The sequence below is a fragment of the Lepus europaeus genome, chromosome 19, assembly GCF_033115175.1.
Source record: "Lepus europaeus isolate LE1 chromosome 19, mLepTim1.pri, whole genome shotgun sequence".
In the NCBI taxonomy this organism is placed as follows: domain Eukaryota; kingdom Metazoa; phylum Chordata; class Mammalia; order Lagomorpha; family Leporidae; genus Lepus; species Lepus europaeus.
Window position 1 is genome coordinate 55,085,563 of NC_084845.1, and position 18,044 is coordinate 55,103,606.

At 57.1% G+C, this 18,044-nt stretch overlaps 1 protein-coding gene across 1 annotated transcript in view; it reads left to right on the plus strand.

Moving 5' to 3' along the window:
• CDH1 (cadherin 1) overlaps positions 1–18,044 on the plus strand; it is a 69,054-nt gene that overhangs the window by 31,624 nt on the left and 19,386 nt on the right. Inside the window, exon 3 of the mRNA XM_062175873.1 lies at positions 17,646–17,869. Within this exon, the coding sequence (XP_062031857.1) occupies positions 17,646–17,869 (224 nt within the window). The remainder of the gene's footprint in view (positions 1–17,645; positions 17,870–18,044) is intronic.

Here is an 18,044-nt window from a genome sequence, read left to right on the forward strand (position 1 = left end):
TGCTGAGACTTACAGGAAGGCTACTACGGAGGCTACTATGACGGCTGAAACAAGCCTCGAGTTGAGCTGATGGCAGGTGCTCGGCACAGCTGTTGACATGCTGCTGGGGGCCTCCCACACCGCTTCTCGGGGTGCCTAGGTTTGAGTCCTGGCTCCCCATTCCATTTTCCTACAGCCGTGATGGCTCTAGTGAGAACCCCGGCACCCACGTGTGAGATTCAGATCTAGTTCTGGCCTCCTGGGTTTGGCCTGGCCCAGTCCCAGCCAGTGCAGGCGTTTGCAGAGTGAGCCAGTGGCTGGGAGATCGTGTCAAGTCGGTTAGATAAACGGAGATGAACTGGGGAGTGCCATTGTCCGTGCCCCCCCCCCCCCCCCCGTGTTGCCCAGCCTGGCCCCACCCCCGCCTGTGCTCTGGAGATTCCTGTTTATGGTGCCCAGAACACACAGGCACAGGGACTGCAGTTACTCATCCGCAGGTGCCCGGGGGCTGAGGTGGGAGGAGCAGCCCTGGAAACAAACAGCCATTGTGCCCAGCCGCCCGCCTTCACCCCGCGAGTCTGTCTCCCATCCAGAGAGCCTCTCCTGGGGTCCCAGGTGCCTTTGTGCGGCTGTCCAAGGCTGTGCAGCGCCCCGCCCCCGCCCCCAGACACCCACAGCTGCCCCCACAATTCCAGGGGCTCACTCCTTCCCCAAAGCCTTGGCTCAAGGCCTTAGGGAGTGGGCCAGGCAAAGCAGAAGCGCGACCCAGGAGACTTCCTTTCATGGCCACAGAGCTATTTCCAGGTGACCCCGCGAGGGCTTGGCTGGTGTGGGCGGAGGCGGCTCCCCGCGGTGTCAAAACTCCATCAGAGGCCGGCAGGGAGGGATGGCTTTCCTCTGGTCCGAGCGCCCTGTGGCTCTGAGCCCACTGTTCCCCCCATAGGCGGGGACGGCCCTACCCAGAGGCAGGGGGAGTGGATCCTGAGGGGTTGGACCCAGGCCAGAGCCAGGCCCCGACGGGGTGCCAGCCTACCCAGAAGGCCTTGCGGTGGACCCAGGCCGGAGCCGGGCCCCGACGGGGTGCCAGCCTACCCAGAAGGCCTTGCGGTGGACCCAGGCCGGAGCCAGGCCCCGACGGGGTGCCAGCCTACCCAGAAGGCCTTGCGGTGGACCCAGGCCGGAGCCGGGCCCCGACGGGGTGCCAGCCTACCCAGAAGGCCTTGCGGTGGACCCAGGCCGGAGCCGGGCCCCGACGGGGTGCCAGCCTACCCAGAAGGCCTTGCGGTGGACCCAGGCCGGAGCCGGGCCCCGACGGGGTGCCAGCCTACCCAGAAGGCCTTGCGGTGGACCCAGGCCGGAGCCGGGCCCCGACGGGGTGCCAGCCTACCCAGAAGGCCTTGCGGTGGTCGCCCGCACTCCCACCTGGGGCCCCGCCTCTGCGGCGAGGGGCCTCGGGTTCCGCCCGCGACCACCGCCATCTGTTATATAATAGCCACCCCACAACGGGGGCTGAGAGCCCAGCGCCTCTGCTCGCACTTGAGGGAGAGGAAGCTGTGCGCCAGCGCTCACGCATTTTCCTGGCGTCGCCAGGGCTCGCTGCTCGCCGCGTCCCGGGAAGGCGTCTGTGGTAATACTTTGAGAGAGAGGGGCGTTGTGGGGCCTGGCAGCCTCTGCCTGCTTGGGGTCAGCTCAGAGCATCAGCAGTTCCCTTCCGGGGTCGTCTGTGCCGCGGCTACCCCCCGATGGCCTTCTCCTGCTGCCCCCCGATGGCCTCCTCCCGCTACCCTCCGATGGCCTTCTCCCTCTGCCCCCCCGATGGCCTTCTCCCGCTACCCCCCGATGGCCTTCTCCTGCTGCCCCCCGATGGCCTTCTCCCTCTGCCCCCCCCATGGCCTTCTCCTGCTACCCCCCCATGGCCTTCTCCTGCTACCCTCCCCCCGATGGCCTCCCCCCGCTACCCCCCTGATGGCCTCCTCCCGCTGCCCCCCGATGGCCTCCTCCCGCTGCCCCCCGATGGCCTCCTCCCGCTGCCCCCCGATGGCCTCCTCCCGCTGCCCCCCCCCATGGCCTCCTCCCGCTGCCCCCCGATGGCCTTCTCCCGCTACCCCCCCCCCCATGGCCTCCTCCCGCTGCCCCCCGATGGCCTTCTCCCGCTACCCCCCCCCCCCATGGCCTTCTCCCGCTACCCCCCGATGGCCTTCTCCTGCTACCCCCCGATGGCCTTCTGCCCTCTGGCTCCGGCGGGACCCGCCCTCCCCGGCAACCCCGGGAACAGTGTCCTCTCCCCGGGCGGCGTCCCTCCATAGGGCAGCTCCCCTTCCTGGCCCCGTGCCTCTGGACGCCTTCCGTGGACCAGGGGCCCTCTTCAAGTGAGGCTCCATCGTCTAGAGCCGCGGCCTACAGCCACGCGACGAAACCACACAGTGCGGCGGCGTCCCGCACCTGATGGCGCTGCTGTCTTGGCGGTGGGGGTTTGGAAGGAACATTCTGTGGCGTTGGTTGTGCGTTAAATCTGCAGTTGCAGGGCTGGCGTTGCGGCGTAGTGGCTAAAGCCACAAATATTAAAAATAAAGGATACCAGGCCCTGCTTACCCTGCCACCCAGGGAGAGGGACTGTGGCATTCCAGACAGGAGGGACCCTGGTTTTGATCCGCCCCTGGCCCGTGAAACTGGTTTGGGTGTTCAGTGACCGGATTTTTAAGAAGATTGTTACTTTTATCTATTTGCAAGTCAGAGTTACACACAGAGAGAGAGAGATATCTTCCATCAGCTGGTTCACTCCCCAAATGGCCAAAACAGCCAGGGCTAGACAGGACGAAGCCAGGAGCCAGAAGCTCCATCTGGGTCTCCCATGTGGGTATGGGGGCCCAGAGACTTGGGCCATCTTCCCAAGTTCTGTGCTTTCCCAGGCATATTAGCAGGGAGCTGGATTGGAAGTCGAGCAGCTGGGGCTTGAACCGGTGCCCCTGTGGGATGCCAGTGTCACAGGTGGCCCCTTAACCCCTTTTGCCACAACACCGGCCCCTCTTGATTCTAAAACAGCTGCTGCTTTCTGGATGCCGGTCTCTTGTTTGGCCAGCTCTGAGGTTGCTGTTTCTGCCTTTTCCTGTGGTAACAGAGCCTGTGGTGCCACCCTTTTCTGTCTGCCCACATGCACCTGTGTGAGTCCATCCATGATACAGCCTGAAGAAAAGGTTTCTCATTTTATTTTTACTTTTATTTTGAGAGGCAAAGAATCAGATACACACAGAGCTCCTATCCACTGGTTCATTCCCCCAAATGCCCGGAACAGCCAGGGTTGGGCCAGGCTGAAGCTGGGAGCCAGGAATAAAACCTAGGTCTCCCAGGGATCTGGCCCATCCCAGGGTGCACATCTAGCGGGCAGCTGGAAAAGGAGTGGAGCTGGGACTCAAACGCAGCTGCTCTCATTTAGGGTGCACGTGCTGCAATCGACAGCTTACCCACTAAGCCGAATGCCCACCCCAGAGGAAAGGGCTGGAGCCTGTGACCAAAGGCAGAATGGCCTCCGGAGAGTGGTGCCCACTTCCATGACAGCCGAGAAGGCCTTTGAGCCCCACATCAGCCCCTGCGCATTCCAGAGGGGAAAAGCAGCCCCGAGAGGGTGCACCGGGCTTCCCGGCTGTGCTCCCGAGAGAGAGCTGGTCACTTGACCCGGCATCCAGTGTGCTCCCTGCTGGACCAGCTGACCGCAGTGCCCCCTGCTGCAGCCCGCCCTTTTCCGGTCATGTGTGGTCATGCTCCTTTTCCACCACTTCTTCGGACCCCACCCATGGAATTCTCAGAAGGGTCTTGGTCCCCTGGCGCTGGGTATGAGGTACCTGCTGATTGGCCTGTGACTCCCCCAAGTCCTCTGAGTGTTCTCTTTCACAATAAAACCCCCATAAACCTTAGCACTTCACATATGATCTGCTACAGGTTTTGTTTTTTTTTTTTTTTTTTTAAATGAATGAGAAGCATGTTTGCATGGTTGGGAAAAAAAGTGGTTAAAAAGTACACAGTGAAGAGTTCTATTTCCATCCTGTTCCCCTTTGACCCAGTAGCAGCACCCGGCCACCCAATCCTTTAACCTCACTTGTTAGCTGCTCTTAAAGTTCTGAATGCAAGTATCAGCTAATATGAGCATGTATTTTTTTTTTTTTGAAGATTTATTTTTATTTATTTGAAAGACATAGTGACAGAGAAGGAGAGGCAGAGATCTCTACCCAAAATGGCTACAACTTCCATGCTGAAGCCAGGAGCCTGGAACTCCATGCAGGTCTCCCATCAAGCACTTGTGCCATCCCCTGCTGCCTTCCCAGGCACATTAGCAGGGAGCTGGATTGGAAGTGGAGCAGCTGGGGTGTGAACCAGCATGGTGTCATGGGTGGCACCTTGACCTGTGTCACGCACAGCGCCAGCCCCTGGATGTGTACTCTTACCTCTCTCTTTTTGTCACACAGAAAATAGCACTGCCTTGCACCTGGCTTTTATTGCCTAACAGTAAGAGCACTGAAACAAGCTGGTGGGTGATGGAATGAAAGATAAGCTTATTTTGGTGCAAAAAAAATAAAAAAATCCGAAATCCATGCATGCAAGGGGCCCTCCAAAAGAACACGGAAGAAGGCGTATGATGAAAACACTTTTGCATGGAATCCAGACGTGCTTAGCACTAGAGTCGGCTTGTCTCTCCGTGAGGTTCTCCCGGGAGCTTTGTCGAGCTCCTCCTGTGCCTTGATGTTCATTCCACAGGGCTGCCTACAGAGCTTTCTCTTTTGTTTATGGCTGCCAGCATTTTTAAAATTTATTGATTTATTTAGAGCGTGTATTTTCACTCTGGATCTCTCCGCAGTTGTCCAGTGGCCAGGACTGGGGCTGAAGCGAGGAGTGGGGGGACTCAGTCCAAGTTCCCCTCGTGGGTGGCAGGAACCGAATTACTTTAGTCATCCCCTCTGCCTCCCAGGGTCTGCATTAGGAGGAAGCTGGGGTCAGGAGCCAGAGGAGAGGGCTGAGCCAGGTATTCTGTTGTGGGACCTGGGCATCTTAACCACCAGGCTAAACACCTGCCCCTTCTCATGGTATTTCTTTTCTGTTTTAAAAGTTTATTTATTTGAGGCCGGCGCCGCGGCTCAATAGGCTAATCCTCCACCTAGCGGCGCTGGCACACCAGATTCTAGTCCTGGTCGGGGCGCTGGATTCTGTCCCGGTTGCCCCTCTTCCAGGCCAGCTCTCTGCTGTGGCCAGGGAGTGCAGTGGAGGATGGCCCAAGTGCTTGGGCCCTGCACTCCATGGGAGACCAGGAGAAGCACCTGGCTCCTGGCTTCGGATCAGCGCGGTGCGCCGGCCGCAGCGCGCTGGCCGCGGCGGCCACTGGAGGGTGAACCAACGGCAAAGGAAGACCTTTCTCTCTCTCTCTCACTGTCCACTCTGCCTGTCAAAAAAAAAAAAAAAAGTTTATTTATTTGAAAGAGACCAGGCCACAGCCAGGAGCCTGGAATTGCATGCAGGTCTCCAGGCACATTAGCGGGAAGCTGGATGGTGGGACTGCATCTCAGGCACTCTGATATGGGCTGTAGGCATTACCCTGTGGCACCACAGTGTCCGCCCCTTAGTTTCCAGTTCTTGACCACATTGGGAAATGAAAGATGCCAGAAAATGGCCCATGGACTCGTTTGCAGGAGCAACCAGAAAAACAGAGTTTGAGAACCACTGCCGGGAGCCATGCCACAGCTCCTTTTGCGACCACAGCTCTGGGTAACAGCCAGGTGGCCTGTGGCTGCGTCTGGCACCTGTGGGCTGGCCTTCCTCGGGTCATTTCCTCATTTCCTTTCCTCGGTCTCCTTGGCGTGAGCACCGCCGTCTGGGACAGTTCTGCTTTTCTGTGGTCCCCAGAGGGCTGCAGTGTGGATTTCTCCGGAGGCTGAGCAGAGGGGCGGGGCCCTTACCTTCTCAGGCGTGGATTCAGCAAATGCCCTTGGAAGCAATTGCCTTTCATTATCAATGCTTCCTTGTTCTGGATAAAGAAAAATGATGCTGGCATCCAGTAGCACAGAGAATGCCCGCTCCCGTCAGCGCGGTCGGACAAGCGCGCACTTGTTGTGGCGTCATCTGTGGCCGCATGTGACCTGCGGCCTGTGGGAAGTGCCTGCTTCCACGGTGCCAGCGTTCAGCTGCTCTTTGGGGGCTGTTGGAGGAGTTTTCTTTCAAAGGTCAGAGGCGGAGGGTCCAGCTTCTCCGGCACAACCCGCATTCGGAAATAGCGCGAGCCTCGTGTTCATTCCAGACTCGTTCCCAAGTTATCAGATGACTCAGTGTCCGAATTCCACGACAGCTTTTCCTGTGTTTTCACAGCCAGTGGCTACGGATTCTGTGTTTGCTGCTGCTTAGGAGGCGCGGCCCCTGTGTTGATACGCGCTTTTGGGCTTGTGTTCATTTTTTAAAATTTTTTATTTGTTTATTTATTCGAAAGGGAGAGGGAAAGATATCTTTCATTCAGTGGTTTGCTCCACAAATGCTTGAAACAGCCAGAGCGGAGGCAGGCTAAAGCCGGGAGCCTGGAACTCCATCCTGGTCTCTCCCATGTGGGTTGTAGGGTCCTGGTTACTTGAGCCATCGCCTGCTGCCTCCTAGGATGTGTGTCAGCAAGAAGTGGGATTGGAAGGAAGAAGGGAGCTAGGACTCTAACCCAGAGAGTTCCATCCGTGCATCCCAAGCCCAGGCCGTGCCTTAACTGCTGCTCCGGACGCCGGCCCCAAGTGTGGTCTTTGCAGAGAATCAGGCTGTGGATCCAGCCGCCTGCCTTCCAGTGTAGACACTCTCCCATCCTATGGGACTCGTCCTGCTTCGTTAATTTACTCCTATTGTTTTCCTTCTGTTTATTTTTTAAAAAAGATTTATTTATTTAAAAGGCAGAGATAGAGAGGAAAGAAGAGAGATCTACGTGCTGGTTCACTCCCCAGATGACTGCAGCAGCCGGCGCTGGGCCAGGTCGAAGTCTGGAGGGTCAGCCAGACCTTTAACTTCCTCTCTGCCGCTCCTTGCTGTGTGACCTGAGCAGCGTCACGTGGCATCTCTGTCCTTACTGAGTAATACTGTCCCTCGTGCTTTGTAAAATGCTTTACCCCCCCTAAGGACAGTCTTCATGGTCACCTTTGCCGAGCTGGGTGCTGCAAGCTCATGGTGAAAAGTTTTTTTTTTTTTTTTTAAAAAAGATTTATTTATTTATTTGTTTGAAAGTTGGAGTTACAGCATGAGAGAGAGAAGTTATATCGAGAGAGAGAGAGAGGTCTTTTATCAGTTCGTCCACTCCCCAAATGGCTGCAATGGCTGGGGCTGGGCCAGGCCGAAGGCAGGAGCTTCTTCTGGTCTCCCACATGGGTGGCAGGGTCCCAAGCACTTGGGCCATCTTCTACTGCTTTCCCAGGCACATTAGCAGGGACTGGGTTTGGAAGTGGAGGAGCTGGGACTCAAACTTGTACCCTTGTGGGGTGCGGACATCACAGGCAGCAGCTTTACCAGCTATACCACAGCACTGGGCCCTGAGAGCTTAAAATACACCTTTACCCTGGGCTGTACCAGTCTGGGCAGGGCCCAGGCCTGGAGCTTTTACAAAGCCCCTGGAGGCGTGCGTGTCATGCTGGCGGCCGCTGACAGGGGACTGCGTCTGCAGGCCTGTTGGTCCCTGTGCTTTGTGGCGGACGTGGGCATCTCAGACCCAGAGGGGCCTCACGCTTGCAGTGGGCCTGGCAGCTGCCCCCTCCTGGGAGCAGAAGAGGAGGACGGCAGCTGCCATGGAATCCGCGGCGTGAGACCCTCCCTGGCCTCGGGGAACCCTACGTATGGAGCGGCAGGTGCTGCTTCTGAGTCTTTCAATCGATAAACAGGCCGACCTGTTCTTGCCCAACCTGGCTGCAGGAATGCTCCTGGACTGCCGCCATGGGCGCGAGCAGCTTCCAGCCCGCAGCCAGAATAGGCGTCAGCGCTGGCCCTGTTCTCTTTATTTTTCGAGAAAAGTGAGCACAGATCTTCCCCATGACTCTGAGCAATCAAGTCCCCACGCTTCCCTTCCCTGGGCAGGAGCCCCAGTGTTGCTCTCGGCTCCCTGTTGGAATGGGGTTCGGTGCTTCTTCCCGCCATACCCAATTCTTGTTTCATATATATTTTTAATATTTATTTTTATTTGAAAGGCAGAGAGAGAGAGAGAGAGAGAGAGAGAGAGAGGTCTTCCATATGCTAGTTCACTCCTCAAATAGCCAAAACAGCCGGAGCTGGGCCGATCTGAAATCAGGAGCCAGGAGCTTCTTCTAGGTATCCCATGTGGGTGTGGGGACCCAAGGACTTGGGCCATCTTCTATTGTTTTCCCAGGCCACAGCAGAAAGCTGGATCGGAAGAGGAGCACCCAGGAATTGAACCAGCACCCATATGGGATGCTGATGCCAAGGAGCCAGTTCCTATTTTTTTACTTTTTTTTTTTTTTTTAAAGTTTATTTATTTGAAAGGGAGACAGGTTGTCTCACTCCTCAGGTGGCTGTAACAATTTGGGTTGGACCAGGCTGAAGCCAGAGGCCAGGAACTCCATCCTGGTCTCCCATGCGGGTGGCAAGGGCTCAAGTCCTCGATCCAATGTCTGCTGCTTCCCAGGCGCATTAGCAGGAAGCTGGATCAGAAGTAGAGGTGCCAGGAGTGGCACCTGACCTCTGACCTAGGATGCAGGCTTCTCAAGCGGTGGCTTAACCTGTTGTGCCACGACGCCAGCCTGATTTATTTTCATTTACTTGTATTTTTCAAAGCAGGGAGAAAGAGGTGGGTGGAGTGAGAGGGAGCACTTTCATTCTCTGGTTCACTCCCTAATGCCCGCAATAGTGGGGACTGGGCCAGGACCAAAGCTAAGATCTGGGAACTCAATTCAGGGCTGCTACATGGGTGGCAGAGACCCGAGCACCTCCCAGCCAGGTACTTAAGCAGGAATCCTAGAATCCTGGAATCTAGAGGGATTCAAGTGAGGCTTTCCGATATGAGATAATGGACATAGATTGTTCTCAATGGCATCCTAACCATTGTACCAAATGCCTGTCCGTCCCCTCACTACCCTCTTAGAACAAATTGAGATAGGTTCCTTGCCAGCTACCGTCCGCTCTAAAACCCAGGAAGCAAGCCCTCCTTGTCAGACTGAGCAGGGCAGCAGCCCCAGCCTCCCCAGCCCAGCTCCTGCAGGGCCACACAGCCCAGTCCCTGCAGGGCCACACAGCCCAGTCCCTGCAGGGCCACACAGCCCAGTCCCTGCAGGGCCACACAGCCCAGCCCCTGCAGGGCCACACAGCCAAGTCCATGTAGGGCCACACAGCCCAGTCCCTTCAGGGCCACACAGCCAAGTCCATGTAGGGCCACACAGCCCAGTCCCTTCAGGGCCACACAGCCCAGCCCCTGCAGGGCCACACAGCCAAGTCCATGTAGGGCCACACAGCCCAGTCCCTTCAGGGCCACACAGCCCAGCCCCCGCAGGGCCACACAGCCCAGCCCCCTCAGGGCCACACAGCCCAGCCCCCGCAGGGCCACACAGCCCAGTCCCTGCAGGGCCACACAGCCTAGTCCTTGCAGGGCCCCACAGCCCGAAGGTTGAGATTGAACTGGGCGCTCCCCTTTCAGAACTGCCTGGTTGGAACCTGACAAGGAGCTGATTTCAGACTGAGTTCTCTGATCTTGCTGTCCACAAAGACCAGGGACCCTGAGACCCTCCTGGGTTGTGTGAGTGGGAGGTAGCACTGGGCCCAGGCCTGTTCGGGACCCTGATGCTGGCATGGCTTGGGTGCCACAGGAAGGGTGTGACCTGCTGTGCACTGCTGGCTGGACGCTGGCACGGTCCTCCCCTCGCCGTCACACGGTCCCGGGGCTCAGTCCCTTTCTCTAGGTGTGTGCTGGCTCTGGGCAGTCTCTCCCATGTCCCTTCCTAGGCCTTCCCTGGAGACCCTGTATTCAGTGGTCTCACCCCAGACTGCCGCCGAAAGCTCTGGGCTCCCCTGCCCTGCTGGTCTTGCCCTGTTGGACTTCTCACTGCTGACACTCATTTCCCCTGGAACAGAAGCCCCTGAGGGCATGCATGGGCCTTGCTTTGTTCACTGCAGTAAATGTTAACAGGCAGAGTGGACAGTGAGAGAGAGACAGAGAGAAGGATCTTCCTTTTCCGTTGGTTCACTCCCCGATGGCCGCTGTGGCCGGTGCACTGCACTGATCCAAAGCCAGGAGCCAGGTGCTTCTCCTGGTCTCCCATGTGGGTGCAGGGAGGGCCCAAGGACTTGGGCCATGCTCCACTGCACTCCCAGGCCACAGCAGAGAACTGGACAGGAAGAGGAGCAACCAGGACAGAATCTGGTGCCCCGACCAGGACTAGAACCTAGTATGCCGGCGCCGCAGGCGGAGGATTAGCCTAGTGAGCCGCGGCACCGGGTAAATTTTTATCTATTTATTTGAAAGCTCAAGAGAGGGAGCTTGAGCAGTCTCCTATCCAACTGGTTCACTGGCCAAGTGCTTCTCATGGCCGGAGGCTGTGCCAAGCCAAAGCTTGCTTGAAACCAGCAACCTACTTGGGGTTTCCCACATGGGTGGCAGGAACCCAGCCACCAGAGCCCTCACTGCTGCCTCCCAGGACAGCCAGAGATTGTACCCAGGGGCTCGGATGTGGGACTAGGGAGCCCTAACCCCTCGGCTAAATGCCTGCCCCATTAGGGCAATGTTTGTTGAAGAAAGAGTTCTTAAAGCAGCTCCTCAGGGAGGGCTTACAGGACAGGGAAACTGAGGCCCAAGGCAGGGTGCAGGAACTGGCCTAAGGCGGCATCTAAGGAGCAAAGCTGGGATTTGGATCCCACGTTGACCTCATCCACACAGATGAGGTCAGCCTACCGCGAAAGCGCCACTTAGGACGTATTCCCCGGGGCTGGCTCTGATGGACATCCGGTGTGTTTGCTGTTTACACAAGAAGACATTTACACAAGAAGACGTTTCACCCAAGCGAAAACATGGTGTGTGTGTGGGGGGTGGGGGGGAGGGCAAGGACTCTGCCCCCTTGGCCCAATCAACATGGGTGACCTCAACACGAAGGGAAAAGCTGGGGTAACGGGTGCCCCCTTTGCCTTGCTCACCACCCCGGGGGGTGAAGGGAAAGGAAAAGGGCCTCGGTGAATCTTCCTGTACCGCGCTGTGCCCCCGCTGCACCTGCCTGTGGGGTGGAAGCGTGGAGGGAGACTTTGCCCCTGGCTGTGTGCACAGGCAGCGTCCCCCATCCCCTGTGGACTTCTGACTGCGGGTGACAGTGAGTCAGTGACCTTGTTCTGGGCTGGGATGTTTGGGGGAGGCTGGGAGAACCCCACACGTTCCAGGCACGTGCATGTCCATCCTGGGATCCCAGGGGAGCCGCGGTGTGGGCACAGGTGGGGGTGGTGCTGATCTGCCCCTGAGAGGTGTTGTGGGCAGGGGAGCTTACATCAGCCTCGGCAGAGTGGTGACACAACGCACACCATTCTCAAGTCTGGCATTCTGAGCCTTCGCCTGGGTGTGGCTGTCCAGACATCTTCATTTCTCTGAGGCCCAGGGTTTGTCTGTGGAGAGAGGGGGATGAATGTCTAATACTGGCTTTGCTGTTCCTCCCCTTCCGCTTGCTCTCCGACCGCTGCGTCCTTTGGGCTGAACTAAGTCCCCGGTCCCCATTCCTCAGCACTAGGGGCTGGCTGGCTGGCTGGCTGGTGGTCACATCCCGACAGGTTTCCTGGTATCAGACCCCGCCCGCCTCTGTTGCACCACAGCTGTGTGGCTTAGCCAAGACCTTGAGAGAGAGAGAGAAAGAGAGAGAGAGAGAGAGAGAGAGAGAGAGAGAGAGAGAGAGACTGATCTTCCATCCACAGATTCACTCCCTAGTTGTCTGCAATGGCCAGGGCTGGGCCAGGCCAAAGCCAGGAGCCAGGAGCTCCATCCTGGGTCTCCCACATGTGTGGCAGGGACCCAAGTACTTGGGCCGTCACGTGCTGCCTCCCAGGAGGCCCATTAGCAGGGTGCTGGATCAGAAGCAAAGTAGGAACCAGGCACTCCCAAGCAGAGGTTTAACCACTACACCAAATGCCTGCCGCCTGTCTTTTTGCACAGAATGTTACTTACACGTTTTCTGCTGAGCCTGGGTGCTCAGTAAACCAGAATGTTTGCTGGCTTTGTGGACACCCACACCCATTTCAGAAAAACAGTCGAGGGCCCTGTGCTGTGGCCTAGTGCACTGAGCCTCCGACCATGGCACTGGCATTCCATATGGGCGCCGGTTCGTGTCCCAGCTGCTCCTCTTCCGATCCAGCTCTCTGCTATGGCCTGGGAAAGCAGTAGAAGATGGCCCAAGTCCTTGGGACCCTACACCCGCATGGGAGATGCAAAGGGAGCTCCTGATTCCTGGCTTTAGGTCAGCTCATCTCCGGCTGTTGGGGCCATTTGGGGAGTGAAGCAGTGGATGGAAGATCTCTCATTCTCCCTCTCTCTGTCTGTGACTCTATTAAATAAATTAAAAAACAAACAAACCAACAAACAAACAAAAACCACGAGCTTGAGAGCCGTTTTCCAGCAGGGGTTATCCGTGATGGGAGTTAGAAGCAGCACTGCTAACCGGTGAAGCCCTCCTGCCCGGCCTAGGGGCGGGGCGGGGCGGGGCTGGCTGCTCTGTGATTCCATTCATCCACGCACATCAGCTGCCTGTCTTTAATCTTCTGCATTTCAGCCAGCAGCCGCAGCTCTTGGTTTGGGGTACACAATGGTGGTGTCACCCCCAGGAGTCTTAGAAGGTTCTCTGATCTCCTGAGGGTGTGCCCTTGAGTTCAAGGTCCCTGCAGTACAGCTGAGCACAGTGTTCTCTGGTATGAGCGGGGCGCGGGGTCCCCAGGAGGGGGAGGCTGCCCAGAATGTACCCCTTTGTGAGTGGTGTGGGCGGGGCCCTGCTTTCAAGTCTGCTCAGAGACAGCTCAAGGGGGCCCCTGCCTGGCCCGAAGTCCCAGCATCTTCTGAAAGTACACAGAGGCGGGGAGTCTGCCCCGGCTCCCCCTGACTCACAATACAGGGAGGGGCCGGGGTGGGCGGGAGAAGCCGTGGGATCCTCAGAGCGGGGTACTGTGTGGCCTGGTGGCCGCTGCGCACTCAACACCAACCCCAGACCCAGAGCTCTCCGGGACCTTGGTTTAGTTTGTATTTGAACTTGGGTCACCTGTTCCCGTGTCTTCCGCTTTATTTATTTTTTAAAAGATTTATTATTTTTTAAAAAATATTTATTTATTTGAAAGTCAGAGTTACACAGAGAGAGGAGTGGCAGAGAGAGAGAGAGAGAGAGAGAGAGAGAGAGAGAGAGAGAGGTCTTCCATCCGATGGTTCACTCCCCAATTGGCCGATCTGAAGCCAGGAGCCAGGAGCTTCTTCCGGGTCTCCCACGCGGGTGCAGGGGCCCAAGGACTTGGGCCATCTTTTTTCCCAGGCCACAGCAGAAAGCTGGATCGGAAATAGAGCAGCAGGGCCTCGAACCGGCATCCATATGGGATGCCGGCGCTGCAGGCCAGGGCATTAACCTGCTGCACCACAGCGCTGGCCCCAAGATTTATTATTTATTTGAAAGTCAGAGTTACAGAGAGAAAGAGAGATCATCATCTGCCGGTTCAATCCCCAGATGGCCTCGATGGCTGGCCCCTCTCTGCTTTATTAAATCCATTACTTCTGTTGCCAACTAGGCCAGCAAATGGAGGCACTGTACCGGTGAGTAAGAACAATATGCTAAGAACACTTAAAAAGTGACTCTTCCTGTTAAGCCGTATGGGTGCCAGTTGGAGCCCCGGCGGCTCCACTTCTGTTTTAGTTCCCCTGCTAATGTGCCTGGGAAAGCAAGGGAAGGTGGCCCAAGCGCTTGGACCCCCTGCTACCTGGAAGAGAGACTCCTGGCTTCTGCCTGGCTCAGCCCTGGCCATTTGGAGAGTGAACCAGTGGATGGAAACATCTCTGTGTCCCCCTCTCCCTGTGTAACTCTGTCTTTCACATAGGTGGGTGGATCTTTAAAAAAAAAAAAAAGTGACTCCTCAGTTTTGTTATTTAAAAAGATACTTCATTCTAATTGTAAGAGGACCTATAATACAGCTGCCTCCCACCTCTGTGTTCTGGGCGCTCTCTTTGTTCTTACTAAGTGGCCCCATTTTGCATATGAGGGGTGCAGAGCCCTTCCAGAGATGGGGTGGCCCAAAGAAAGGGTGGGGGCAGGGCAGGGACTCCATGAGAAACTTGGACACAAAGAGCCGGGTGCAGGGACCGGGTAGGCCCCGGGGGCGTGCAGGCATCCAAACTCTGGTACTGCCACTTAGCACTTAGCCTCAGCCTCGGTTTCCCCATCTGTAAAAGGACACTGAGAGCACCAACCCATAGAGTTCTGGGTTAAATGAGTTCATATTTGCAAAGTGCTTCAAGTAGAGCCTGGTCAGCATCCTACACGTGTCCAAGATACTAATCACGTGGTTGGTGAACAGCAATGGGGAGCCTGCGTCCCAGTGGGAGTGTCTGGGTTCCTGGCTCTGGCTCCTGATTCCGGCTTCCTGCTGAACTGCCCCATAGAAGGCAGTGGTGATGGGTTCCTGCCACCCATGGGAGAGACCCAGATGGGAATCCTGGCTTCTGAATTGGGCCTGGCCCAGCCCCTGCCCCTGCCCCTGCCCTTGAGGCCATCTGGGGGGGTGAACCAGCAAACGGAATTTCTCTGGCTTGAGTTTCGTCAGCTTTGTATTCAGGAAGTGTCCACGAACGCCCCTTGCCCGGTCCCCGCGGCCTGGCCCTCTAGTGTCACCACCGTGCTCTTGCTGTAATTTTTGCCGTAGGGAAAGGTAATGGGTCTTAATGAGCACCTGGACATTCCGGTTGGGGCTCCCGGCACTGTCACTTCTGAAAGGGTGGGGCTGGGCCGCTGTCCCTGGGCGGAGGACACGCTAAGCGGGTGAGTGGCCACCACCCCTGGCAAGCTGTGTCCTGCTCCTCTCAACCCCCACCCCCTCCTGGACTGGGCCGCCAGGCAAAGGAATTCAGGGCAGCTCTGGTGCCCCCATAATTCCTGCTGGTGCTGAGGGAGGGTTGTTTGACAAGCATCTTGTTTTGCTCCTTAGAAAGGGGGTTCCTGTTTTGGACTTGAAGGGTGAGGTCTAACCCTCTTTTAAGTTTTAAGATGTATTTATTCATTTGAAAGGCAGAGTTACAGAGAGGGGAGGGGGAGAGGGGGAGGGAGGGAGAGGGGTAGCTGCCGGCCTTGAGATTTTCTGGTTCGTCTGTTCACTTAAGTCCTGCCTTCTTACCTACTTATATGCTGAGACCACCCTCCTCCTCTTCCTCCTCCCCCCCTCCCCCTCCTGGCGCGTTGCTCTTGAGCTCACAGCGTGTTGGCACTCACAGGGCTTGGCTACTCAGCTCACTGCAGTCACCTTCAGGTCACTGCAGAAAAACAACAGAAGCCCAGAGAGGGTAGGCAGTTTGCCTAAGGCTGCCCAGCAGGAACACAGCTGGGAGGGATTTATGATCCAGCCCCAGGCTGCGCCCAGTCCTTTTTTCTTGTCTCCAACATCTCTGAGTTGATTACAGCTGCCACCTGCTCACCTCCCCTGACCCTCTCAAGTTTGGGAAGTGAGTTGTGAGGCCAGCCCCCAGGGATGAGGACAGGGCTGGACCCCGCCGCTTCACTTCTTGTTTGTTGGTCAGGGGGCATGGCTGACCTCCTCCATCCGCCATCCTTGGGACCCACATTTGGAGGTAGAACCCTCCCTTAACCAGTGGGGGTCTTCACGGATCTTGGGCTGGGTCTCAGGGCCTCATTAGCCCAAGACAGAAGAGCAGGAAAGGAGGTGAAGGGGTCCCAGCAGGGGTGGTAAATTCCAGGTTGCACAGGGACCAGGGCCACTGCCTAGTATCTGCACAGGGAAGGCAGCTTTCAGGGTGCTACAGCTCCCCCCCCCCCCTTCCTGCTGCTTCTCGGAGGTCCTTGCCCTAGGTCCAAGAGGGTGACCTTGGGGAGACAGCCTGGCTTCCCTCTAGGGCTGGCCCCGAGCTCTGCCATTTACCAGTTACCCCGTGTCAGGCCAGTTTCTTAACCCCGCTGAGCCTCAGTCTCATTTTGGAAATGGACGTCAATCCTGACATCTACCCTCTCACCCCCAAAGTGGTCTGAATTTCCCAGGGCAAGTGCAGAGCTCAGCACCAGAAATTGTGTGCAAGGATGACCCCTGGTGGCAGAAATGAAAACGCAGCCCAGGAGGTCCCCTGGGGCTTCAGGGTGCCCTGGAAGAAGCTTGTCCTGGTGAAGAGCGTCTCTGGCCTTCTGACATAGGCACAGTGGGTCCGAGTAGAGGGATTCTCATGAAAGAACACTCGGAGTGGGTGGGCAACTGGCAGAGAGGTTATGCTGCCACGTGGGACGCCCACATTCCTTTATCAGAGTCCCAGCTCCAATTCCCACTCCAGTTCCTGCCATTGTGCACCCTGGGAGACAGAAGAGGGTGGCTCCAACAAATTGGGTCCCTGCCACTCCCATGGGAGACCCAGACTGAGTTCTCGGCTTCGGTTGTTATAGGCATTTGGGGAGCAGACCAGCAGATGGGAGACCTCTGCCTGCCTACCTTTCAAGGCTGGGGGCTGGGAATTTAATCTCTCACAGGCATGGCAGAACTAAACCACGTGAGCCATCGCCAGTGTCTCCCAGGGCCTGCATTAGACAGCTGGAGTCGGAGCTGGCGCTGGGAACTGAACCCAGGCCTTCTGATGTGAGGGGTAGGCCTCTTAACTGTGAGGCTAAACACCATCCCTGCAACCTTCTGCTTAACTTAACGCACTTTAATACAGTGTTCATTTGTGTCAGGTGCTACTTTATGTACCTTAAAATAACCCTAGTGGGTAATTACTGCTGTTGGCCCCATTATCCAGATAGGTAGACTGAGGCACAGAGAGATTCAGTACCTTGCCGAAGGCCCCAGAGCTAATGAACGGCAGAGCTGGGGGTGTTGGGCCAGATCGGCCTGTCTCCCCTGAAGCCCTGCTGTCTGCTCTCTGCCGCTGTGTGCTGCAGTGTAAGCTGTCGACTTCAGCGTGCACGGTGCACACACAGCCGCTGACGGGCGGATTCCGTCGGTGGCTTCTCATGAGGGAGAGCTCCCTCTGCTTGTTGTTATGGAAGAAGAGCGGTCGGCACTTGGACGAAGTGGTGGAGACACTGGACACCTGCGTGCCACATCGCGGTGTCTGGCTTTGAGTCCTGGCAGTTTCCTGCCAACACACAGCCTGGGGGGAAGCAGGTGCTGGCCCAAGTGCTTCAGTTCTAAGCTCCTGGCTTGCACCTGGCCCAGCCACTGCTCTCAGGCATCTCGGGGAATGACCCAGAGGATGGGGGTCTCTGTCTCTCAGTCCCTCTACTTTCAAATAAATAAACCAATAAATAATTGTCTTAAGGTTCAGGGGAAAATAGAGTGAAAAGAAGCCCATTTTTTAGAAGTGAAAAAGGGCCTGGGGACAGTATCCACTCCTCGATGGCTTTGCTCTGCCCCCAGACCTTGGCTGGCCCGTGTGCAAGGTCCTCACTCGGGAGGGGAGCGTGGGCGTCCGGGTGGGCCGCTTCCCTATCGCTGTGGTCTCTGCCTTGCAGTGTACTTCGAAGGCTGCACGGGCCGACCGAGGACGGCCTACTTCTCTGACGACTCTCGCTTCCAAGTGGGCACAGATGGTGTGATCACCGTGAAGCGGCCCCTGCAGCTGCACAGGCCGGAGACCAGTTTCCACGTCCACGCCTGGGACTCCAGCTACAGGAAGCTCTCCACCAAGGTCACGCTGAAGGCCGTGGGGCCACACCGCAACCACCCCCATCGCCATGTACGTCGGGGCAGGGGCTGGGAGGGTGGGGGTGGCCTCAGAAGTTCACGGTGCTTCCAGTCTGCTGTCCCGACCCTGAGGGCATCTCCTGGGCACTGTGGGATGCTGAGTGGATGCCTGGCCTCAGTGGTCAGGCGCCAGTAGTGCCTCCACCAGCTCCTGGCGTGGCCAGTGC